Raw genomic sequence first — 26,596 nt, forward strand, 5'->3', positions numbered from 1 at the left:
TCACCAAACAAAACCAGTCCTCTAGACCTCTTCTCGCTCTCTTCCCCTCTTGGCTGGCTCTGGAGAGCAGCTCCAGCTCTCTCCTCTCGGTTCTTCAAAGGGCAACAAGGCCCCAGAAACCAGCTCTCTCTCGCCGGCCTGCTCACAGCAGCCTGCAAACACTCTTCTCCCCCACAACAGCGACCTGCTTCGGATTAACTGTGAGTGAACCAAATCCTCTTCAGAATCAGCAGCTACGACACAAGGCTAGCTGATTTTCCAAGCAACAGGAGTCGTAGCAGAGTTAGCATGGAACAGCTAACTCTGTGAGGAGAACAAAGGAGATAACAGCAAGCAACACAGCCAGACAGGACTTTACTCCACCAGGAAACCTCCCAACTCACTGGACTTTACAAAACACTGGAAAGGACCTCTTTGCTTGTTCTAAGGACTGGGTATTTTAACTGACTGGGCCTAACCTTTCCCAGCACAGCATAGCACAGCATAGCTAAGCAGCAGAAGTCTTAACTTTGTTAATGTACTTGTTGATTGATGCCTTGTTGTTGTAATGTTTGCTTGGTTGTGGTCAGTCATACAGTTAATCGAGTACTCGTACGTTCACACACATAGCAGTACGTCTCAGTCCTAGAACCTGCATGAAGCTAACCTTCCCCCTCTAACCTGGTACCTGTAGATTACATGAGCTAGGCTAACAAAGAAACTCACACCTTCCCTCTCACACACACTAGGTGGTCTCAGCGGCCATTTTGAGTAGTTTCTTTGTTTACCGCCATCTTGTTTAGTCTCCTTTGCTCAGGTCATGTGGTCAGGACAGTGACCACTTTGAATCGGCCATCTTGCCTTAGTCTGTGTCTCCACAGACACACATACACACACACACACACACACACACACACACACACACCTGTATATACTAGATTAGACATTGTATTTTACTCTGCTCCATTGTAAATAAATGCCTTTTAAGTATAACTACTGGTGTGTTTAATGTTGCACAAGCGTGAATATTACCAACCTGTACTCGGTAGAATTCCAATCCTTCAACTTTAACTTACTATTGATTTGGTAATTTGGTTATAGTTAGTAAGCTAATGATTAATCAGAGTTCCAGATTAATGGTAATAAATTGAGACTAAAACCATATTGGCTATTTTGCCTATTAGTTTAGGCTGGTGCCCCGTGAACTTTAATTCATTTTAAAGTTATTATTTAATATTCATATTTTTAATATTAATATTTTCTTAATTTGTGATAGCCAATAAATTGATAAACAACCGAAATCTAACATATTTGGTGTCCAGCTAATGAGGTAGAGCTCAGACCCAACACTACCTACCTACCAACCAGTGGAGAGAGGGTTTGAGTATATGAGAGTATAGTGATGATGACGGTAAGGATTAGGATGATGATGATACCCATCAGCTGAATGAAAGGGAAAAACTTACTTGTGCTCAGCAGAGCTGCAAAGGCATCAATGGCTGCCCTGAAAATAAACACAGGGAACAGTTAGTCTGAATGAACAAACTCTTTACAATGCTAAAAGTAGTAGTTCAAATGTGTGCATTTGCTGTGTGTGTTGCCATGTACTGTTGTGTCTTTACCACAGAATATTCTTCAACATAATAAACATCACTGCAGAGGCCCTCATGGTTATTTAGCTAAGAACGCAATCTCTTAGTGGTGAGCCTCAGTGGTGCAAGCACAATCTGTAAGTCTTGTTCCATATGATTATTTCCTCTGATATGTTATTTTTGAAGAGTATCTTTATTTTTGAAAGATTCATTTATGTCAGCCCATGCCTTTGTGATATGATTTTTTTCAGTAACACATTTATTAAGTTAAGCCTTGTGTGACTTTATTTCTATCTTTCTTTCTTACAGCTTAAAATTCCTACAGCCTTCCCTACATGCATTTTCTCATTGACACTTGCACCATGTGACTTGCTTGCACACCTCTGTCCATCTTGACATGGATGGAGTCAAGTCATTGTTGGCCTGTTGTTGTGTTGGCCTGACATACTCTGTGTGGCTGCACTGGTGTCAGATAATTAATCTAATGCGCCACTGCTGATCCACAAACCCTTTATTCCCACAGTACCTGTCAACAAGATCTCCCAAGGGACCTGGTTGTAGGCCTTCTCCAAGTCCACAAAGCACATTTAGACTGGATAGGCAAACTCCCATGAACCCCAAAGCCTAGCAATGTAAGTCCAGAGTTGGTCCACTGTGGACCTTCTTGAAAAGACTGTTCAACAATAAGTTGGAGTCTCCTTTCCAGCACTGACATAAGCTTTCCCCTGAAAGCTGAGCAGTGTTATACCCTGATAATTGGAGTACACCCTTTGGTCCCCCTTTCGAGTGAAGGAGGACCCCCCCACCACCACCAGCCCCTTCCAAGTCTTCAAACTCTACCTGCTCCTTAGAGGACTTGATGGTCAGGTTATTTAGTATACCTTCCACCAGCTGATGATATCCCTAGTCAGATTCATCAGTTCCCCTCCCCCAGTGAAAACAGCCTGGGCTAAGTTCTGATTTCCCTTCTTGAAACAGATGGCTTAGCAGAACTTCCTTGACGTTATATTAAGGTCCTTCTCCCCAAACTCTTATCAAAGCAGGAGGAATCTTTGCATATCTATTCAGTGAGGCAGGTGCGTAGGAACAGGTTTTAAATATGGCATACAATGAAACAGACACTGTCTGACTAGCAGCAAAAAATTTTATAGTAACATTTCAGTCTTGGACCTTCATCAGGCAAATACTTCTCCGACATCATGGAGCTATCTTAAATAAGAGTTGCTGAGTTGGAAGCCAATCACTTCATCCCATGTGAAGTGCAAGATAAATTCAAAAAGTGAGTGAAAAAATTAACGCTTCCTTCATAAATATCCATACAAAAGTTTCCAGCATACATTCATCGTAGTTATCGACAGGACCCATCACAGAAATATATTGTCCAGAGGTTCACGCAATAATGATAATAAGACTTCAGTTTCAAGACAAAACAAACCAAAATGTTCAGATACATACATCTGGGGCATTATAAAAGATCTGGTTGTATAGAAAAAGTAGCCAGGAGGTGTATGTGCACATTCATGCCTCTACATATCCAGAACTGTCTGGAGCTAGATAGGGACCTCCTCAAATGAAATATTAGGAGAGGGGCCTATTGAGAAATACAAAGAGGCCTATTTACAAAATATATTTACAAAACATCCAATGTGAGGAATTATAGAAACATATTAAAGAGAAGTTCATCATTAAGTCCCTTAGGAGACAATGCTTGAAGATTGTAGATCCAGAACATTTCCCGCTGTTTGAGTCTGTCATAGTCACACTCCCGGTAGGTAAAGTGACATTTTCAATCCGACAGAAACGTAGAGTGGAGATGCCATGGTGGACATCATTAAAGTGTACAGCTACAGGATAATCCTGATTGTTTTTGTGTAGTGTACTTTTTTGCTCAGTGATTCTATGCTTCAGTTTTCTGGTGGTTTTTACAACAAATGTGAGTCAACAAGGACAGCGTATCATATAAATCAGGTGTGTGGATGCACATGTGATGACGCTGTTGTTCAGGAATGTTTTACCTGTGTTTACCTCTAAAGAATTATCTGTAGACCAGCTGTCCCTCTTGTCTGAAGGACTGTCTCTTGTACCCAGCAGCGGACTCAACGCTTTTGGCCTAAAAGTAGATCTCTTTAAGTGCTTTAGACAGATTAAATTACGTCACTTTTATTTAGAAACACAGCTCCTGTTTGTGACACTCATGTTCCTGTTTTCAAAGCCAAAAGCAATTTTTGTCCAAACATAAACAATGCATCCATTAACACCTTTTATATAATTGAGGAACAAGTTATAATTGGGGAGATTGCTAAACCAAACAACAGCACTCATAACTTAACCAAGAGTGAAAGAACTCCCTTTTATGAATTGATGAATGACAAAGAAATGATCAAACTGGCCGACAAGGGAGGTGGTATCTGTATTCAAGAATTCACTTTATTACACATAACTTAATTTATGGACATATATGTTTTGATTTCTTTGTATGTGTGGATTACTTGGGTTGTTACCGACATATGGTGACAATTTCATGTCAATAGCCCCATCAGAAATATATTTACTGAGAAAAATGTTGACGCGTTCAATACTTACTTTCCCCGCTGTAAAGAACTTGTATGATCTAAACTAATTGTCCTATCATGTTTGTCTGTATCAGGACCAGAGTTCCAGTCCAGTCCCCCCCCAGTAAAGGACCAGCACCTGCCTTTTCTTCTGAATCTGGCCTCATCAACCATCAACAACAACATTACAGTAACACCTTGGAGTATTATCCCTGCACAGAACAGATATTGTCTATACTGTTTAGTGTCCATGCCATAATTTAGAATTTACTCTTGTAGAAATGGGGCACCAGTCCTCTGGGAGGACAACAATGAATTACTTCATTGCCAAATTTATCAATCATATCGGAAGCCATGACTTCTCCATTCAATGGATCTCCAGTCTCTATGTCAAAAGAATACAACAGGACAACTACTGGGTGTAAATAAAGGAGTTTATTAACTAAACTACTATCTACACAGTAAATGCAAGGTGTAATAATCATAAAGATGAAAACAATAATGAAATGAGCAGTGTGATGAGTTGGCAATGGTGGGAGAGAATATGTTATGGCTATACACTATGGCTATACAGCTAATGATACTACATCTACGAATTAGGTTTGATGATTAAATATTGCTATATTTCGACATCAACCCAGTCATGAGCAGAGTGTTAAGACCGGCCTACTGTGAGTTGCGCTGTAGCTGAAGACCCTTGGCTGGAACCCAGGTGGCTGTGGTTGCCATGTTAACCCTGGAGACATGGGATCTAGGTGGATTCTCCTGGAGGCCGTGTCCCATTATCACGATGACGGATTCTGCCGGTGTCTCAGCGGTTCAGCTCTGGTGGAGTTTGCCAGGAGACTTTCTGTCTCGGGAACTCTTGATTTCTGCTCGGCTTCTCTGCAGGCGGTCGTGCAGATGTTATCTGCCTGCGTCTCTTGTGGGTTGATGTGAAATAAACTCTAATGCTCTTCACTTTGGCTGGATAACTTTAGAGGAGGCTGGCGTTGACCAGATGACTCTAAAGTTGTCAAAATCTTAGAAAAGGAAAACTTGATGATGATTTAAAAGTTACAAAATTACTCTGAGGTACTTCTGTTGTTTTGGTTCAGTTGGTCTTGACTTGGCTTATAAAAATAAAAGATCGTGCATGTAGACAAAAATGATGTTACTTGGAGCTTGTGGCAAAGAAAAATGAAAGACGCGAAAAGTGCAAAAATGACTAAGAGCCATGAGTTTGTGGCGAGCAGCTTAGAGCTAAGAGTTTACATGGCTACGGAGCCGGGCTTTGAGCCGGGACTCTGAGCTTTGAGCAAAGATCTCAGCTTCTAGTTTCTGCATCGTTTTTCTAGCTTTAGCTTTTCAGCCTCTAGCTTTTAGCTTCGTTTCTCGCATCTTCTTCCTTCTTAGCATCTCACCGAGTTTCTAACTTTGTCTTGTTTCTAACATTTCTGACCTTTCTCTCTTTTCTGGCTTTTCTGACTACTCTGACCTTGTCTTCATCTTCTCTTCATCTGACTTTGTGTGAATTGTTCACGACTGTTTTATCCCCTGGGGGCTGGGGCATGTTTCAGGGGCATCACCCGTCTTCTCCTGTAGAGTAATTATCCACTGAACTTTGGAATAATTTAATTCTAGAGTTTACTTATAAACTCGCACATCCGTCTTCCACCATGACCGCAAAACATTAAATTAAATAACATATAAAACTACTTGCACTAATAATGAGAGAGGAGTAATAGGAGTGTTGATTTCATATTACATCCTTCAAACCTGGAATTAATCATGATACAAGTGGTTAATTGATCAAACAACAATATAAACATTTCCCAAAGCTAATAGCCTATAAATGTGGATTACACAGCAGTTCTTCGACTGTAATAATAATAATATGGACATTCTGGAGGTCATGTAGTGTGTTACCTTGTGTGAAGGATGCTGACAGTATGGTCACATGAAGGACATTGTCTTAAAATCTACATGTTACATTTCAAACATTCTATGGGATAGAAGTTTGGGATTAAACTATTGCATTGGAACATCTCATGATTTACAGAACAGCTAGATATTTAATTTTACATTCTTCCTTGTCTGTGAAGAGTGTTTCTGCTGGTCACTACCCAGGATTGGAATGTGGGTTGTAGTTTATGACTCTTATCTAGAGAGGGGCAGAGGAAGGGAGGTTGGTGTGTGTGTTCATGCATGGCACAGACAGGCCAGGATTCACACCTTAGTGTTAATCAGTCCTTTTGTTGTTACTTGTCATATATAAGAAACAATCAAATATCATTAGACAGAGTCTTATTGTTACAAACTGGAGATTTTGCCTATATTCTCCAGTTGCCTGGTGTCCATTGGTTGATCCTCTGGAGCTGACCCTTTGACCTTTGGTCTGATTCTGTGTCATTCTGGCATGCTAAAAGCATGGCCTGTTTGTGGAAGAGGGGTCCTTTGTCTCTGTTTCCTATCAATTTGATAGTTTGATAGTGGGAAGAGTCACAAAGTGTCAATTGTGGCCAGGCCAGGTATGTACGCTACAACTGTGATCTTTTGCACATGTGTATCTATGTATACTTATCTTTTTGACTGATGCAGTATTTTACCTTTTTATTGTTATTTCCTGTTAATATGTTTATTGGATACTGCACGAAAGATCAAGCAAAATATCTTGTGAGTAAAAACCAACCTGGCAATAAAACTTATTTTCTGATTCTGCCTTTGTGATGATGTCATCATCCCTTCCTCATGCTGCTCTAGCCTGACACCCATGTGACATGCAGTATCTCCTCGCCTTCATATTTTTTAGGTAAATAAAAACATACTGTTTGTATTACAAGTACTCATAATTTGTTTCAGTGCTATCAACAATTTTAACTATCAACAATTGAAGTTGAAAAATTGAGTTTCCTAGACATGTGGGTTATGAAAAACAACAGCCCCGTCATAACAACACTTTACAGAAAATCCACTGACAAAAATACCTTGTTGCTGGCAACAAGTTTTCACCCTACTCCCCTGAAAAAGGATCTCCCCATTAGTAATTGTTTCTTCACTGAGAAGGATATCCCATTCCACAGAGGATTTCATGGAAAAGGCTGTGGACATGTTCAGGATTTCTTTCTGTGCTCCCCAAACTTTTCATGTCTGCTGCAGTCTCAGCCCTGATGGCCTGCCAGTACCTGTCTGCTGCTTCAGGATACACCTGGGCCAACCAGGCTTGAAAGGCCTCCTTCTTTATCTTTCAATCTTCCCTTACTGCTGGTTTACACAAGCGGATTGTTGCCCCCACGACAGGCAAAGACAACCTTCTGACCAAAACTGACAGCTGCATTCACAATGGAGGTTTTGAACATGTGCCACTCGGGTTCCATGTCCCCAGCCCCCTTCAGGATACATGTGTAGCTCTTCTGGAGAATGGTGTTAAAACCCTTTCGACTGGGTCCCTGGCCAGATGTTCCCAGTTCACACTCAATACACGTTTGTAGTGCCTTCTGATCCAACTCACCACCAAGTGCTGATGCTTGTGTTGCTTTGCTTTCTGGCTCAGCTCCCTCTTCATGGCAATGGTCCAGTACAATGCCGGCTTTACTGCCAACACAGCCCTGATCCACCTTTCAATCTCCTGCTCCATCCTACCCTCACTCATGAACAAGACCTTGCAATTCTTTTAACTCCTTCATATGAAGAAACTCCATCCCAACCTGAGGAGAGCATTCAAGCATTTTCTGGCAGTGAAACATGGCCTCAGACTTATAGGTGCCGACTCCATTCCAACTGCTTCACGTTCAGCTGCAAACCGTCCCAGTGCATGCTGAGGGTCCAAATCTATCCACCCAGGTGCTAGGTTGTAGTCCACAGAGCACATGTAGACTGGATTGGCAAACTTCCATGACCCAACTAACCTTGCCAGGGTAAAGAGTTAGCCAAATGATACCCAACCTGACTAAATACACAGCTTGATTTTACAGGAATGTTCCTTCACCTGATCTCCATCTGTGTTTTTATAGGCTCCTTTGTTGATTTTGAGGTGAATAGACAACATTTCAGCTTCTATTCACCAGGATCAACAGGGAAACCCTAACCCAGGGAAATATAATTTAATATGGAAAACAAAAGACTACAACTGATATGTTCATGATGTGATTCACTCTGCCATTGTGAAACAGTGTGAACATGTTCAGCAACAGTTGGTGTTACACCCTGAAAAGGGGAAATATTAATAAAGATACTCAGTCACAATGCTTCCTCTCTGGCAGCTTCATCGAGAATCTATATTTGTTTCAAAAGTATTTACAAAGTTACCAAAGTTCTTGAAACACAAAACATGAAATTACAATATATGTATAAATTAAAATATACATTTTCATTTCCATTTTCCACTCTGCTTTTCCTCTGTCCTTTACCAGGTAAGTATATTATAATACATTTTCTTTCAAAAGGTGAAATCAATTGTGACAGGTCAGGACCCATGGAATTGTCCTTTACACTAATAAACTGTACTTGTCAAATTCCTTATTTCTTATCTTACTATATTTCCTAAACAAACATTTTCAAATAAACACACAAATGCAGTGGGAAATAACCAAATACACATACAAAATAGCAACATTATGCTATAAACATCTCTAACTGCTAAACGTCGCAACATGCACGCCTCATGCGTCATTTGCTTGCTTAGTGGGTTGCTGCTCAATTTTGCACACCAAGCGGCAGAGCTAAGCTAGCTGCTTCGGCAGTTCACTGATACAGATTACCGATTTAAACATGCTTCAAAACTACTCAAAATGTAGTCAAAGTGTTCATAAAACACACACAAAACGGCTTAGCAAACAATTTCCATAGTTCACAATCATGAATACTCATTACATACCTGAAAAGGGGAAATATTAATAAAGATACTCAGACACAATGCTTCCTCACTGGCAGCTTCATCGAGAAGGAAGCACCATGGCCGAGAGCCCCCCCTCCGATCTCCGCAGGTATAACCAACCAATCATAGGTTTCACTTCTCAAAGGATCAACAAATCAATCATGGATTAAGTCCTTACAGGCAGGTATCTTTACACCTTTTTTTATGTTTTCTTTTTTATCCATATTAACTGTTTTAAAACATTTTAATCTCTCTAGCAGGACTTTTGCTTTTTAATCCTTTTTAACCCTTTTGATCTCTTTTTCCACAGGACATTGTTTTTATAGGACATTTTTACATTTATAGCCATGAACTGTTATTAATGAATTTTCCTTTGCCTCTATCAGTTATTAATGACATTTCAAATTATAATGTTTTAAATGCTTAACCCATTCATACCGGATGTTGCGCAGCGCAACATTGCCCCCCCGGCTGTTGCTACAATATTGTGCTACGCAGCAGCCGGCAGGAGACTCAATGCTGCGCTACACAGCAACCGGCGAGAGGGGCAATGTTGTGCTGCGCAGCATCCGGTATAAATGGGTTAATGACCTTACATATTTACATAAAAATCAATCTATCACATTGGCCTGTGCTGTTCATGAAAATGCAGTCACCAGATAACTGGGGAGCCACGAGGTAAATTAAAAGTAAATACTTTTTAATCGTCACATTTGTGTCAAGAATGCATCATAATTGGTTTATTATATGTCAGTACAGGAAAAATTAAGAGTTTGTGCATACTTGCATTATAAACCTTTGTTGAAACCTCAAACCCTGTCGGGAATATCCATCCAGTAAAACATCACCTGAGGTAAATAGGATAATAAGTGCTACAGTGCTTTGCATTCTCACAGACAAGAGTGAGGGACTAACTGCTGCTGACAGTTGAGAATAGATGGATGGATTTAGTTGTACAGCTTTAGACAGTCTGACTGACTTTACTGCTTTAAATGTGTGGACAGGAGCCAACCAGCATATCTAACAGTCACCATATCACAGCTACAATTGGATATATCATTGTGACAGATATGTCTAACTGCCTCTCACACTTAAGGGAAATAGCATATCTCCTGCGTTGTTGCTCTCATTACGGTGTCACTGCTGCCAATTCTAACAAATTCTCCTAAGTAACAGCTGACTCTGGTATCCCAGAGTCTTCTAATTGTGTTAGAACAATTAACAGCTGGCTTATGCATGAACATTATACAGAAGACTCACCATGAGGGCTATAAATTTGTGATGTCAGAGCATCTGATTCCCTCACACCACCAGGGAGTTTCATGTTCACTAGTGTGGCTGATCAGGGACTGGTATGACTGGCAAGAAGCCAGGGAGTCTTGGTGTTCTTGGCATGCTCCACTGGGTATACTGGAGGATGCTGGCAGTTTGAGCCAAACATCATCAGTTCTGACAGACAATGGTAAAAAAAAAAAAAGACATATGATCCAAGAGGAGGACGGTGGCTTACTAAAAGTCAAAGTCTACACACAATTTCAGGAGAAATGCAATGATGTGTTGAGACCAAGAACATGTTGATATAATTGTTGGGACTCATTCAAGAGACCACATGCTTGTTGTTCTACAGACAATAGAACTCACTTCCTCACAGTTGCTCACTGTTCACACCTGGGGATGACCCTCCCCCCTTTTTTTGGCTTGCTCCAAGGCCTCAGCCCTGCTACCTGCGACAACAGCTCTTTTACTGGCCTGCTCACAGCAAACTGCAACACCTTTCTCCTCTATAGCAGCGACCTGCTTACGATTAACTGAACCAAGTTTTACACAGAATAAGTAGCTACAACACAAGTTCAGCCAGCTGATTCCCAAGCAACAGGAGCCACAGCAGAGTTAACGTTGACCTGTCAGAAGAACAAAGGAGAAAACACACACAGCCAAACAGGACATCAGTCCACTAGGAAGCAACCCAACTGACTGGACACGTCAACAACACTGGAAAGGACATCTTTCTTTGTTTGGTTCCAAGGACTGGGTAACATTAACTGATAGGGCCTAACCTCACCTAGCATAGCACAGCTAAGCAGCAGAAGTCTAAACCTTTGTTAATGTACATGTTGGTTAATGGTTTGTTATGTTTGCTTAGGTTGTGGTCAGTCACACAGTTAATTGGGTAGTTGTATGTTCGCACACATACCAAGAACCTGCATGCAGCTAACCATCGCCCTCTAACCTGGCAGAGGTGGAAAGTAACGAAATACATTTACTCACGTTACTGTATTGAATACTTTTTTTGTGTATTTTGTATTTTTTAAGTACAATTTAAAGTCGGTATTTTGTATTTTACTTGAGTACGTTTTGACTCAAGTATTGTACTTAGTTACTTTATAAATCCTATCCGTTACTGAGTAAAAATAACAATTCAACCTACAGGGGAAAAATACACGGCAGAACCATAGACAGTAAACCAATGGCCAGCCAGAACCAACAGTGACAAATGATGATGTGATTAGCACTGGCCCGTGAACATAGAGGGCGCGCGCGGACAAGCTAGGTTAGTGGGCGCGAAGTCTTTAGGTTCTAGTGCTAGAATGGAGGTCGACAAAGCAGGCACGGCCAGCGGTCGCGGTCCTGAAGACCCGGACCTAGAAAGAACGGATGAAGCTCAAGCTGAAACATCGAAGTCTGTAGAGCTCGATGCAGAAAAAAATCCTTGGCCACATTTGGGAGATTTCTTTTTGTTCAAGCATAGGAAAGGCAACAGCATCATCATGCAGTGCAAGATGTGCCTCCCAACAGTGAAGTACCTGTCTGCATTCAACAACTCCACTTCACATCTGCAGAAGCATGTTTTGGTAAGTATTTCTACTGTCTCATTAGTAGTTTTATTTAATATATCCAACCCAGGCTCACCCCATTTCGTGGGCATTTTTTTGCTAGCACCTGCAACCATTGACAGTAGAAGAAACCCACAGCTAGCCAGCACATTCTAATTAGCTGCTATGCTAACATAATCAAACGTGACACATCATTAAGTACGAAATGAACTCGCTCCAGCCGACAATCCGCATGTTTATCGTATTTCAAACAGATACAAAATGCGTAATGTATATGTGCAGTCTATTTAAGTCTGTAGGACATTGGCTAAATTTGCATAGCAGCTAGCCCCTGGTACTTGAGTGTGTAAAGGCTAGCTGTTAGTTGCTAGTAGTCTTGAGTGGACTAGGGGAAATTAGCCTTGGTTAAATTTAGCTGCTATGAATAGTCGGTGTTACCGCGTCGAAATTGCCACGGGTTTCAATTTGATTGTGTCTTTGAATTTACAGTCAAATCAAATGTATCAACTGTGTTAACAGAGAGGGTTGTAGTGTGAGGCATTTTGCCTACCCAACATTACAGGGGACTCAGCGCTCCTCCACTATAGGCGGGGAGCTACGGGGCCTTACCGTGCACCCTCCTTACAATCGAACGAAACCAACTTTTTTTTTTTTTTAAACGTCTAACCATGCTGAACATGTTAACAAATGTTAACATTGAAAATTTTGGGTTGCACTTCATGTTTCAGGTACTCAATGCATTTCAATGTATTTCCCGCCATTGGAAATGCATTGGAAATGCATTACAATTACAGGAACATGACTCTCCATGAGCAAGGGGAAAGTGTGACATCTGTCTTTGCAAGTTTAATCACATCTAGTGATAAATGTATGGTTTTAGTGGTATTATTGGCTTTCTCTAAATAATAAAGGCCAAAATGTAAAGTCTTTCTACTTGATTTACAAGGCAAATCAAGTAGAAAGACTTTAAATTTTGGTCTCTACTATTATGGAAAGCCAATAATACCACTGAAACCATACATTTTCCAAAAGCTTGTGTCCTCTAGATGTGATTAAACTTGCAGAGACAGATGTCACACCTTCCCCTGGCTCATGGAGAGCCAATGGAGGGAAATACATCGAAATGCATTGAGTACCTGAAACATGACGTGCAACCCAAAATTTTCAATGTTAACATTTGTTAACATGTTCAGCATGGTCAGACCTTTCAAAAAAAGTTGGTTTCGTTCGATTGTAAGGAGGGTGCACGACTGCACAGTAAGGCCCCGTAGCTCCCCGCCTACTAGGCAGACCCAGAAAAGATTGTTTTGACTCCTTCACATCGACGACAATGGATTAGATCACTAGTAGGCGATTGTTGCTCTGTGTGCATGCAAGCAGCTATGATGATTACACATGCATTGATATGTCTCCTTCCTCTGTATCATAATACTGGTAGGCTATAGAAACACATCGGCTTTTGATGTTGATTTGAAATCTCAATTTTAGCATTCAAATCCATGTCATTGATTTTGTTGGGAAGGGTGCAGCATTGTAATGCCCTCTGGATTGTGGCATATTGTGCTTAATACAATTTAATAGACAAAATGTGATGACTAAAGAAATAGAAAACTTTTATTTATCAAAGTTTTAATTTCACAGTGTGTTTAATAAGCACCACATTGATTCCTCTACTGATAATACCCTTTTCTTTCTTTTCACAGTGGAAACATCCATCAAAACAGTTGGCTTTTAGCCGAGCAAAGCCAGGGAAGCGAACCCACCAAGCAAATCCACCAAGTCTAAGCAAGCAAACAAATATAAAAGATGCCATGATAGTGGGAGGCAACCGCTGTGTGCCACAAGGCAAGATCTACAAGATCATCATTAGGCTAATATGTGAGGGCCTTCATACATTTTGCTTGAACAACCTGCATTCAAAGAACTTTTGACAACGCTAAATCCACAATGCAAGGTCATTTCCAGGCCCACTGTCCGGACAAGATTAGAGGCATCTGCCATTCAGATGAAGAAGAATGTCATGTCCCATCTCAGTAAAGTGAGCTACGTTGCCACCACTACAGATTGTTGGACTGCACACCAGCAAAGTTTTATTGGGATGACGGGTCATTGGGTAGATGAAGAAACTTTTGAAAGGAGATCAGCTGCGCTTGCATGTAAGAGGTTAAGAGGGTCCCACACCTTTGATGTCCTTGCAGGGGCACTTGACGACATACACTGCCAGTGTAGAATTAGGGGCAGAAGTGTAAGAACCACAAGAGATAGTGGCTCAAACTTCGTTAAAGCTTTTAGTGTATTCAGAGAACAGAGCCAGTCTGAGGATACAGAATCAGATGCTGAGTCGGACAGAGATTCAATTGATGATGAGCCCACAGCCAACTACCTGGACACATTCAGCATCCTGGAGCAAGATAATGGCCTGGAGTACAAACTTCCTACACACCAAAGGTGTGCATGCCATCTTCTCAACTTAGTTGCCACAACAGATGCTGAGATAGCACAAAAGAAGATGGACACATACAAGAGACTTTCACGTGCAGCCTTTGGGAAATGTCAAGCCATGTGGAACAAGACGGGTTGTTCATACATGGCAGCAGAAGTTGTGGAAGATCATTGCCGACTCCAGCTCATCCGACCAAATCAAACGCGGTGGAATTCAACATTCATGGCCGTGGAGAGAATCATACGGATCATACAAGAGAAAGGGGAGGAGCCGATCAGGAATATTTGTGAAGAATTCAAATTGAAAATGTAAGTTTTAATTTGCATTTCAACAGTATGAAAGTGTGAATGTGTGTTCCCATACTTGAAACTGAACTTTTCCTGCTTGATTTCCTAACAATTGTTTGTATTCTATTTATGCCAGGCTGACTCAAGCAGAAATTGCTTTCCTGACTGATTACTGCTCGGTGATGAAACCTCTGGTAAAGGCCTTGAACATACTTCAGTCAGAGACCAACACACACTTAGGGTGGCTTCTTCCAGTGATATGTCAGCTACAAGCAAAACTCAAAAGGCAGGAGACCTCATCCAAGATGTGTCTACCACTCATCAAAGCCATTCAGGATGGTGTCCAAAAGCGTTTTGGTGAGATGATGATGGACCCAGAACTGATTGCGGCAGTAATACTTCTACCGAAGTTCAAGACCACCTGGACAGAGAGGCCTGATGTCATAGAAACAGGTATGATTGCATCTTATAATAAACTGCTTTTCAACAGTTTATTGGAGATCTACTTTGTTTTATACTCAATACAATGTGGTCAGTGCTATAAAGCATTATGCATTATGGTGCACTCTTGGTAAATTAATAAAGTCTTAATTGTCAGAAATGTGTTGTTTGTCACTCGACAGGTCTGGCTTATGTTAGGCAACACCTTGACCAGATGGCAGAGGTGGAAGTGGAGCAAGTTGGACAACATTCCTCAGATGAAGATGATTTCTTCTCCTCAATGAAGTCCAGAAGGTCGGAAGGTACAGGGGAGTTGGAAGGGTACCTAGCCTGTATCCCAAACGATATGGATCTGCTAAACTCCTTTCCAAATTTAAAAAAACTCTCTCTGAAACTCAACACTGGCCTGCCTGCTTCAGCTGCCTGCGAGCGGCTTTTCAGTTGTGCTGGATTACTGTTCACTACAAAGCGAGCAAGGATGAGCTCAACTAACTTTGAAAATCAGCTGCTGCTTAAACTGAACAAAAAGTTTGCAGACTAGGTTATAGGTGATTTAGGCCGTCACAAAACTAGCGGCCTTGATTTGCAGTATAACAGCTGTTGCTGTTGGTATTGACATGTATGTTGTTATTACATTTACATTTGTGTAGGTATTCTTTGTTGTTATTGCACTTAAACACACATGCCCTCTATAGCGCTCTTGCAGCTGTGGAGATGGCATTAACATATTCTCATTCTCTTGACGGTTAACAAACACACACACACACACACACACACAGTTGTTGTTATTGCACTTACATTTGTTACACTTGTTCTTTAATTAAAAACAAAACAGTTTTGGACTTCTGACCCCTTGTCTTATTTTTACTACCCTCACACCCCACACAAAGAAAGTAACTAAGTAACTTTTACTTAAAGTACATTTCAAATGAACTACTTTTTACTTTTACTTGAGTACATTTTCAGATGAGTACTTTTACTTTTACTTGAGTAATATTTCATCAAAGTATTGGTACAATATTTTTGTACTTTTTCCACCTCTGTAACCAGGTACCTTTAGATTACACGAGCTAGGCTAACAAAGAAACTCACATCTTCCCTCCCCCAAACACCAGGTGGGCTCAGTGGCCATTTTGAGTAGTTCCCTTGTTTACTGCCATCTTGTATAGTCTTCCTTGTTCAGGCCATGTGGTCACAGCGACCGTTTTAAATTGACAATCTAGCCTTTGTCTGTGTCTCCACATACACACCCCCATACATACACACACACACACACACACACACACACACACACGCACACACACACACCTCTGTATATAATTTAGATTAGACATTGTGTTAAAAAAATGTCTAAATGATGATGTCTTTAAGTATAACCACTGGTGTGTTTAATGTTGCACAAGTGTGAATATTGCCAACCTCTACTCAATAGAACTCCAACCCAATATTGGTTATTTTGCCTATTAGTTTTAGGCTGGTGCCCCCAATGACTTTAATTCATTTTAAAGTTATTATTTAATATTAATATTTTTAATATCAATATATTCTAAATTTATGATAAATATAATAAACTGATAGACAACTGAAGGTCCAACATATGGTGCCCCGTGTCTGCCAGCCCAACATTTATGGTGTCCCGCTCATGAGGCAGAGCTCAGACCCAACATAATGTTTCCCTTTAAAGTTAAACACTGCCATGTAGTTTTTGCATGGAGAAGATGCAGCCCCTTTGTGATACAGTGGAGGAAAAACCAAGCCATGAGGAGGAAGGAAGTGGCTGCCGAGTTCATTGACAGGACTGTGTTGGGACTCAGATCATGGGTAAGAATACAAAAACATTTCTCCTGTATTGAAGGTTCCCAAGAGCATAGTGGCCTCCGTCATTCTTACATGAAGAGATCTGGAACAACCAGGACTCTTCTAGAATTGGACCAGGACTAACTGAAACATCTGTAAGACCAAGAACCTGGTGGTCAGCTCCAGAGAGTGTGTGGAGATGGAGAATCTTCTCCACACACACTTTCAAAGTGTGAGGCGCCTCCCCAGGGGGGCGCGTGAGGACTAGCTAACTACAAATGCAAATGGATCAATTTTTAGTACCACAGGTGAAAGTGAGAGTGGGCACAGAGGTGAGCAGAAAACGGAGGAAGTATGACCCTGATTATTTAAAGTTTGGTTTTTCATTCATTGGTCCTGACGATGCTCCGCTACCACAGTGTGTTATTTGCAAAGAGGTGCTAGCTAACGACAGTATGCGACCATGTAAACTCCACATTGAAACTAAGCACCACAATCTAACAACCAAGCCGCGGGAGTTTTTCGATAGGAAGCTTAATGAATTGCGGTCACAGAAGAAAGCCATCCAGACATTTGGTACTGTAAATACTAAGGCAACCGAGGCATCATACCGCATAGCGTTACGCATTGCGAAGACGGGGAAACCCCACAACATTGGTGAGACATTGCTCCTCCCTGCTGCCAAACATATGTGTTCGGTAATGATAGGCGAAGCTGCTGCTGCCAAGCTGGATGCCATACCGATGTCTGACAACACCATCCAGCGCCACATCTCCGACATGGCAGATGATGTGAAGGAGCAGGTGCTGGACGCTATCCGTGAGAGCCCTTTCTTCTCCATTCAGCTGGACGAGTCCACCGATGTGGCTAACTGTGCAACGCTAATGGTGTATGTGCGCTTTATTAAAGAGCTCAATGTCCAGGAGGAGTTTCTGTTTTGCCATCCTCTGCCGGCGCGCACTACAGCAGCAGAAATCTTCAAGGCTTTGAATGACTTCATTCAGGAACATCATATTGACTGGAGCCGCTGTTGTGGAATATGTACTGATGGTGCGAGGGCAATGACAGGCCGCCACAGAGGTTTAGTAAAACAGGTGCAAGCTGTCGCTGTTTGGTCACACTGTATTATCCATCGCCAGGCCTTGGCAACCAAGAGGATGCCAAAAGAGCTGCACACGGTCCTGGATGAGGCAGTAAAAATTGTAAACCTAATTAAATCACGCGCCATGAATGCCCGTCTCTTCTCTATTCTCTGCAATGAGATGGGGGCTCACTTCCATCAGCTACTCCTGCACTCCGAGGTCTGGTGGCTGTCACGGGGCAAGGTCCTCACCCGCTTGTGTGATCTGCGCGAGGAAGTCCTCCTCTTCCTCGCCGAAATCGACTCCCCACTGCTGAAGCATATGGAGGACGCAAAGTGGGTTGCAATGCTGGCATATCTGTCTGATATCTTTGACTGGATAAACACACTGAACACTTCTCTGCAAGGCAAAGAGTGCCATGTCTTTTTGGCACACGATCAAGTCTCTGCATTCAGGAAAAAGTTGGACCTCTGGTGCACTCGTGTTGAACGGGGCTCGGTGGAAATGTTCCCAATCTTGGAGGATGTTGTGGAGCAAACAGGACTGCAACTGAACTGTGTACAACAGGTGGTCATTCCCAATTTTAAGGGGTTGCGTGAGCAGTTTGGAGACTTTTTGGGAGAGGAGACCTTGGCAAATCAATGGGTGAGAAATCCGTTCTCTTTCCCAGTGACACTCCGTGATGGACTGACCCTGCAAGAGGAGGAGGCCCTTGTCGAGCTGAACTCTAATATGGACTTGAAACAAAAGATGGGTGTCACTTGCACACTTCTGGCCGTCTGTGGAGACTGAGTTCCCCCACCTCACCAAAAAGGCTGTAAAAATGTTCATCCCCTTCACCTCCACTTACCTGTGTGAGTGTGGATTTTCCGCATTGACAACGATTAAAAGCAAGTACCGGTCACGGTTGCGGGTAGAGGATGATCTGCGTTTATTCCTTTCTACAGCGCATCAAAGACACAGACTCACTGTGCCCACTAAAATCGAGGTGAGCAAATGTGTTGTGTGCAGTGTTTCAGCGTTAATGTGGGATAACGTCGGATGAGTGAAAATGTGTTTAAGAAAAATCCGTTGAAAAGTTAAATTGTAAATTGTAATTTTGATTGATGTTTAAATGTATTCAAAATATGTTTAAAACACACAAAGGTGTTAAAATGTGTTTTTAAAAGATGTTAAAAACAAAGGTATTAAAATGTGTTTTAAAAATATGTTAAAAACAAAGGTATTAAAATGTGTTTTAAAAAGATGTTAAAAACAAAGGTGTTAAAATGTGTTTTAAAAAATGTTAAAAACAAAAGTGTTAAAATGTTTTTTAAAAAGATGTTAAAAACAAAGGTATTAAAATGTGTTTTAAAAATATGTTAAAAACAAAGGTATTAAAATGTGTTTTAAAAAGATGTTAAAAACAAAGGTGTTAAAATGTGTTTTAAAAAATGTTAAAAACAAAAGTGTTAAAATGTTTTTTAAAAAGATGTTAAAAACAAAGGTTTTAAAATGTGTTTTAAAAAGATGTTAAAAACAAAGGTATTAAAATGTGTTTTAAAAAGATGTTAAAAACAAAGATGTTAAAATGTGTAAAAAAAAAGATGTTAAAATGTGTAAAAAAAAAAAGATGTTAAAAACATACAAAGATTGTGTAAATTGTGTAAAAAATATTTGAGCACATTCACAGTTTAAAATGTTTTAAAAATATGTTCAAGAACATACAAACATTTAAAAAAAAATAAAGATGTGTATGACATTTATTCTTGACATTTATACCTTTTTTTTAAGCCTGCATGGAACATACAAAGCAACATCAATAACAGTAATAAAAGGAAGTAGAAAATTCCAGGGAAATTTTGAGTGCCACGGGGGCTACTGCCGGGATGAGTACATGATTTGTTTCCAGTGTTCAAAAGTCACCCTGATCATATTCTGGTTTTGAGAAATGTCTTGATATAAAAGACTCTGATATAAAACAATGTCACATCCCTCCATCATGTATTATGTGGGAAATATCTCATATTCTGTGTTGTTTTTTTAATAAAACAAGAGGCAACGTGTCTTCAAACTGGCATTTAAAGTGTTAAAATCCTGAAAACTAATAAACATTTGGTAGGTTTGAGCAGAACTGAAGTGGTTTAAGAGATGTATGCAAAAAAAGCAGAAAAAAATATTGATATATGATGATTTTAAAGCATTTTCTTTGTGTGTCCTTTTTTGGACGCGAGGAACCCCAGAGGGTACAAAATGTGTTACCAGTATATAATAGACCTGTAACAGTTACTGACATTAGATTTTAAAAATATGTAAAAAAAAAAAAAAAAAAGACACTTTCTTGCAGAAATCCATACCTTCAGCTGTAACACAGCCAAAATGATCAGCAAATCAAAAAAGAAAAGTGAAGAAAATGTTCAAAAAAGAACAGAGGGACCCCTGAGGGTTAATAAATCCCATGAACCGCTATTTAAATTACCACTATTATGTTTTTTTCGGTGCTAAATTTAACATTACTGGGGAGGAGAGCAACGCGACTAGAAGTGACAGCGAGAGAGGGCTAGTAGCTTCTCCTCTCCTCTGTCTCAGCGGAGACCGTCACAACTTCATTCACTCTTTTAACAAAACAAAACAAAAAGCAACGAAGGAAGCAGTAAATGGACTTACATATTTAAGACCTAACTAAATGTAATTTAAGACCTAACATGCGGCTAATGTAAAGCTAGCGGAGCTTGGAGAGTTGGTTGCTAGGCGCACGCACACAGGTCAGGAGCTGCCGTTGCCATGGCAATGTGAAAATCTGCCCAGAATTTGGCTTCTACATGGCTTCAAACAACTGCAAATTATGAGAAAACCGTTACTTCTTTTCAAAAACTGAAAAGACCGTGCCAGACACTGAAGCCAGAAGTTTCTACAGTCTCTATTTTATTCAGATATTCCTTAAAATGAGTGCGTAAGCTCAGTGCGAAGACAGAGAGAGATTCTTTTGAAAAAAAAAGACGATTACATTAGGTGTCAATGAGAGTGAGACAGGTATTGCTGCTGGACTCGGCACCCCTGTTTAAATTTTACATTTACAAAGTTACATTTTATGAATCCCAACAACTATGTCTACATTTTCAGAAAGAATTATTTGTCTCCTTTTTACGGTTTGGCCGTGAGCTTGAGTTAAAAATAAAAATAAAGGTTATTTTTTACTGCTTCACGCACTCTAGCCAACTGACGCTTTCACTCTAACTTTGAAGAAAAAGGGATTTGCACTCCTCCTTTGAGTGCTCACAGTTTGAAAAGTTTACATGTTATGTAAAAACAGTTCCTTTGTCTTTTTGAGAGAGCAGAAGTTTTCCTCCGTTTTATAGTTTGAATCACATTTCTACATGCAGGTATGAGAGAGCTGGGTGCAATTTTGTAGAAAAAAGGTGGGTTTCTAAAGAAAATTCCAATGCATTCCTAATGCATTATTTATTCCCAGTTTTTTGGGACTAACTTTGGGAAAAATTGGAATTTTAACACCAAACGTCATAGCACCTCTTTCGGGATCAAGACGCACGTTTTGATGTATATATTACCGGGGTTTTCTCAAAGCTACGGGACGGGTTACGCGCCAAAATTTGGCGGAAGAATAATAAACCCGAAACAGAATATTAATAGATGCCTCGGAGCTGAGCACCCGTGGCACTAATAATAGTGGGGGGGGGGCGCGGCTGCTTTTGAGTTCTCTTAGGGGAGGCCCACTATCCCACACTTTGAAAACCCCTGTTCTCGGACAACCATCACTGCAGCTCTCCACTGATCTGGACTTCATGTCAGAGAGTCCAGACGAAGCCTCTCCTCAGTGACGGTTTGTAAAGAAGCAGGAAAAGGACTCTCAGACTGTGAGAAACCAGATTCTCAGGTCTGATGAAACCAGAACCTGAACTGTTTGGTCTTAGTTCTAAGTTCTGGAGAAACCAGGCACCGCTCATTACCTGAACCACACCATCCCAGCAGTGGAGTATGGTGGAGGCGGCACCAGGCTGTGGGGGGACAGGGAAATTGGTCAGGATTGAGGGAAAACCTGGTCCAGAGCTCAGGACTTCAGGCTGGGCTGAAGGTTCACCTTCCAACAGGACAGTGACCCTTGGCACAGAGCCAAGACAACACAGGACTAGCTTAAGGACAACTCTCTGGAGAGACCTGAGCATGTCTTTCCACTGATGTCCCCATCCAACCTGACAGAGCCTGAGAGGATCTTCAGAGAAGAACGGCAGAAAATCCACAAATCCAGGTGTGTAAAGGTTGTGACATCAGACTCAAGAAGGCTTGAGGTTGTGATCACTGCCAAAGGTGCTTCAACTGAGTCCTGAGTGAGGGAGTACAGTTGCATCTGAAACCATCGCTAACTCCCATTTTAAATAAAAAAGTGAACTAGTCCTAACCTAGCCAACTAAGGCTAATTCTAGCTCCATAAACTGCCAAAGTAAAGATAAACAAGTCAGTGAATGTCACTGACCCATCTATGTGGTCTGCTTCTGGGTTCTGAGAAAAGGATATTTCATCGTGTGGGTCAGGCATGACCCATCATTTATTTACACATTAGCTGAAACTTGCTAGCTATAGCTAAGAGGCTAACTTGGATGTTTTGATTGAGTGGTAATCTTGGAGTGTACTGTTAAGTAAATACCTATCAGTCAGTGTTATTTAGGAACTGTTAATGACCACTGACATTTTTCTCAAGTTGTGAGGATGTCAGCAGTCAATGCACAAACCTGGGTGTACATACCTGATGGTTTGCAGGTGTTTGGTGGTATACTGAGGGATGAGGTGGAAGATGATGTCCAGTCCATGGTTCTCTCCTATTAGTTTTGCTGTAGATACTGTAAGCAGTACACAGGAAGATCACTGAGATCAATTGAAAAATTTAAACACAGATGCTCCAACATAGACAGGTTGATCTGAAACCACAATGTTGAGCAATAAAATCCTCCATTTTGAATGAAGTTTCTCTGTCAGATTTGGGAAAACCTCACCCTTTAAATTCTGTTTTTAGGAAGCCTCTCTTCCCTTCTTTACACTGGTTTCCAATTTTTTTGAATATTAATTAATTACATCAGGGGCTTGAAGACGCCTCGGTCCAGATCACATCAGTGAACCTGTACTACCTCAAGAGGCTTCTTGAAGTGAAGTGACTAAGTTTTGAATGATCAGTAATGAATAAACAATATTTTGGGTCCTGCCTCAGTGTAATTTGAATGGAAAGGAGTCTTTATAAATGTAGACAGGCAGGGCTGCTTTTACAGACTCAAATATACATCAGCCATTAAAGTGCCTGCAGTTGTCACTAACAGCCCATCTCACTACTTCATATTTAACCCTACACACTTTGTTAGTGAAAAAGCACTTTTCTTATGTATGAACTGCACCCAGTCTCTGGGTGGTGATTAGGGATATTGGATAAATGTAAATAAACAGGCTGTGTCTGAAATCACAGTGAACTCTTCGTGTGTTAAACCAGAACCTGCTTCTTTATAGACAAAAATATGACTCTCTAGAAAGTTGAATCATTTCTATTTTAATTTTGATTTTACATATAATTTTAAATTGAATTTATTAGTTTGGAACTGAAATACAGTGGCAGCCTGTGGAACCTAGGACTGCCAGTGAGGTTCCACAGACTGCCACTGAGGTACCACAGACTGCCACTGAGGTTCCACAGACTTCCACTGAGGTTCTACAGGCTTCAACTAATGGTCCACAGGCTGTCACATGAGGTTCCACAAGCTACAACTGAGATTCCATAACCTGCCACTAAGGTTCCACAGGTTGTCACCTGAGGTTCCACAGACTGCCACTGAGGTTCCACAGGGTGCTACTGAGGTTCCACAGACTTCCACTGAGGTTCTACAGGCTTCAACTAATGGTCCACAGGCTGTCACATGAGGTTCCACAAGCTACAACTGAGATTCCATAACCTGCCACTAAGGTTCCACAGGTTGTCACCTGAGGTTCCACATACTGCCACTGAGGTTCCACAGGGTGCTACTGAGGTTCCACAGACTGGTGTAGCCGCTAGAGTTCTAGAAGCTGTCCCTGAGGTTCCACAATCTGACACTGAGGTTGTCCAGCCTGCTACTGAGGTTCCACAGGCTGCCACTGAGGGTCTACAGGCCTTCAATGTGGTTCCACACACTTCTACTGATGGTCCACAGGCTGTCTCTGAGGTTCCACAGACTGCAACTGAAGTTCTAGAAGCTGTCCCTGAGGTTCTACAGACTGCTACTGAGGTTCAACAGGCTGTTACTGTGGTTCCACAGACTGCAACTGAAGTTCTAGAAGCTGTCCCTGAGGTTCCACAAGCTGCTACTGAGGAACCAGAGGCTTCCACTGAGGTTCCATAGGCCGTCACTCTGGTTCCACACACTTCTACTGATGGTCCACAGACTGTCACTGAGGTTCTACAGACTGCTATTGAGGTTCAACAGGCTGTCACTGTGGTTCCACAGCCTGCTACTGATGGTCCACAGACTGTCACTGAGGTTCCACAGACTGCTACTGAGGTTCCACAGACTGCAACTGAGGTTTGAAGGGGTGTCACTGAGGTTCCACAAACTGTCACTGTGGTTTCACAGGCTGCTACTGAGATTCCACAGGCTGCCACTAAGGTTCTATAAGCTGTCCCTGTTGTTCCGCAGACTGTCACTGAGGTTCCACAAACTGCCAGTGAGGTTCCACAGACTGCCATTGTGGTTCCACAGACTACCCCTAAGGTTCCACGAGCACTGCAGCCAATGAAGTTATTCATGTTTAACAATACAAATTCAAATTATGTGATTGAAATTTATTTTTTAATGCAATTATCCAAGCTGAGCAATTCAACTTTAAAAAGAAATGACTCAAATTCACTTTCTAGTGACTCATATTTTGTGTGTGTGTGTGTGTGTGTGTGTGTGCGCGCGCGCATGTGTGCATGTTCGTACCTGATGAAGAGAAGACTTGGATGACCCAGAGACAGGCTGCAGCCCTCTTGGCATGTGTGACATTGTATTTAAGCAGATTGAGAGTGAGCAGCACAGCTCCAGCCTCCTGTGCCTTCATACCAATATGACGGTCTGCACAGACAAACACACATATTATATTCATGAATGTGCAGACAGAGTACGGCCAAAACAGGAGATTAGCACGAATTTGCAGCTGACATATCTGGAAACATGGAGCAGAGCCTCAGGGGAAAGTTTCAGCATCTGGTGGATCTATGGCATGAAGAGCAGAGGAACTACCCAGTGTTAGTGTGCTGTTCCCAATAAAGTGCTCAGTGGGTGTATATGCACCTGAGAGTTGTGTTGCACTGTGGTGCTCTGATGTATCTGAGGTTTTGTTGAAAATGTTTTCCCCATCACGATCACATATTAACTCATCAGTCCTCACCTCTGTGTCCAATCTTGGCCACCAGGTGCAGCAGTGGGAGCAGGACGGTGTAGTTGGGACAGAGGTTACGGCCGGTGTTGACCAGAGCAGTCAGAAGGGCCTCACTGCCTCCTTTACTGATCATATAGTGGATACGACGATCTGTACCTGAACACAGACAGGTAGAGGATACTCTTACTGTTACTTGTATGATTATTGGAGGTGACAATGAGACAGCTTTTAAGTGTCAGGGTGAGAAATGATGCAAAGATCCCATTCTACACTTAAGACTATGATAGATGATGTGTTTCAGTAAAAATATTTGTGTTGTTATTATATTGCCTCTATGAGCACTATGGATTTCAAAATAAATGAGTATGAGATTTCAGTGTTTCAGCTGCCAGTTTAAGTCTTTTTGTGTGTTTTCCTGCATTTGTCCAGTAATTAAGCTGATTAGATTTCTTCCTATCCTGCATTAAGCAACCACTCTCCTGGGTCCCTGTGTTTACTCCCTGATACAAGTTAGTCCTCTACCTGCTATAATCAGTGGTAAAGAGCTGATATGATCTTAGCTCACCAGCTGACAGGAGTTCATCCAAGATATTGAGGATATTCAAAGTACTTTCCACGTCCTCTTCATTCTGAAGACACCAAACACAAAGACAAGGTTATCTCATGTATCAGAACTCTGTATTTTCTGTATATAACCTACATTAATCTGCTGTGTGGTTATTATATGTGACAATACAAAAATGATTTCTTTTAGCAGATAGTGAATAAATGAATGGGACCACAAGTGGCAATCTACCATGATGGGGCCCACTGGCCCTCAGGGCATGTGTGAGTGTGAAGGAGCCATTCCCCAAACAAAACATAAGAAGCATATAGGTTTACTTAGAGAGCTGATGTGTCATTTACGCTCATGTTAGTGTGACACCAGCCTCTCCCGAAGAGTTTCTCCTCCTGAATGTTGAGAATAGTCTGATGGTCGCTGCAGCCATCACAGTCCAGAGCTGATTAAATTCTGCAGTTTCAACAGAAATATTCTGTTGTGGCCAAACATCTCCCTCTTTAAAAGGTGTGTTGTATGAAGACACGTCTTCCATTTCGCAACTATCTGCCTGATATAAATAGCATCATGTGTTGGATGCTGACTGCCTGTTTAGGTGGCCAACACTGTGCCTGTTCAAACAGAGACAAACAGAGTCGTGTTTAGCTCCTGTAATGAGACACTGTTGCTAAACACAGAGGTAACAGCATCTCTGGTTATGGGACATGTCTAATGCACCTATTAATCCACTAGAGCATCCTGCCACTGATTGCTGCAGCCAAATGAATCAGAGCAGTTTGGTTTGGGTCAGCATGTCTCTGG

General features: G+C 41.4%; 1 protein-coding gene across 1 annotated transcript; it reads left to right on the top strand.

Moving 5' to 3' along the window:
• The first annotated feature begins 17,481 nt into the window (after nt 1–17,481).
• LOC130176164 (zinc finger BED domain-containing protein 5) lies at nt 17,482–18,654 on the top strand. The gene has a single exon (XM_056387101.1). It carries the CDS (start codon nt 17,482–17,484, stop codon nt 18,652–18,654), a length of 1,173 nt encoding a protein of 390 aa, XP_056243076.1.
• The last annotated feature ends 7,942 nt before the right edge of the window (nt 18,655–26,596 follow it).

Source organism: Seriola aureovittata, chromosome 10 (assembly GCF_021018895.1).
Source record: "Seriola aureovittata isolate HTS-2021-v1 ecotype China chromosome 10, ASM2101889v1, whole genome shotgun sequence".
NCBI classification, from domain to species: Eukaryota; Metazoa; Chordata; class Actinopteri; order Carangiformes; family Carangidae; genus Seriola; species Seriola aureovittata.

Excerpts from the sequence above, each read along its gene's own strand:
- LOC130176164 (XM_056387101.1), top strand. The coding sequence starts at position 17,482 with ATGATAGGCGAAGCTGCTGCTGCCAAGCTGGATGCCATACCGATGTCT.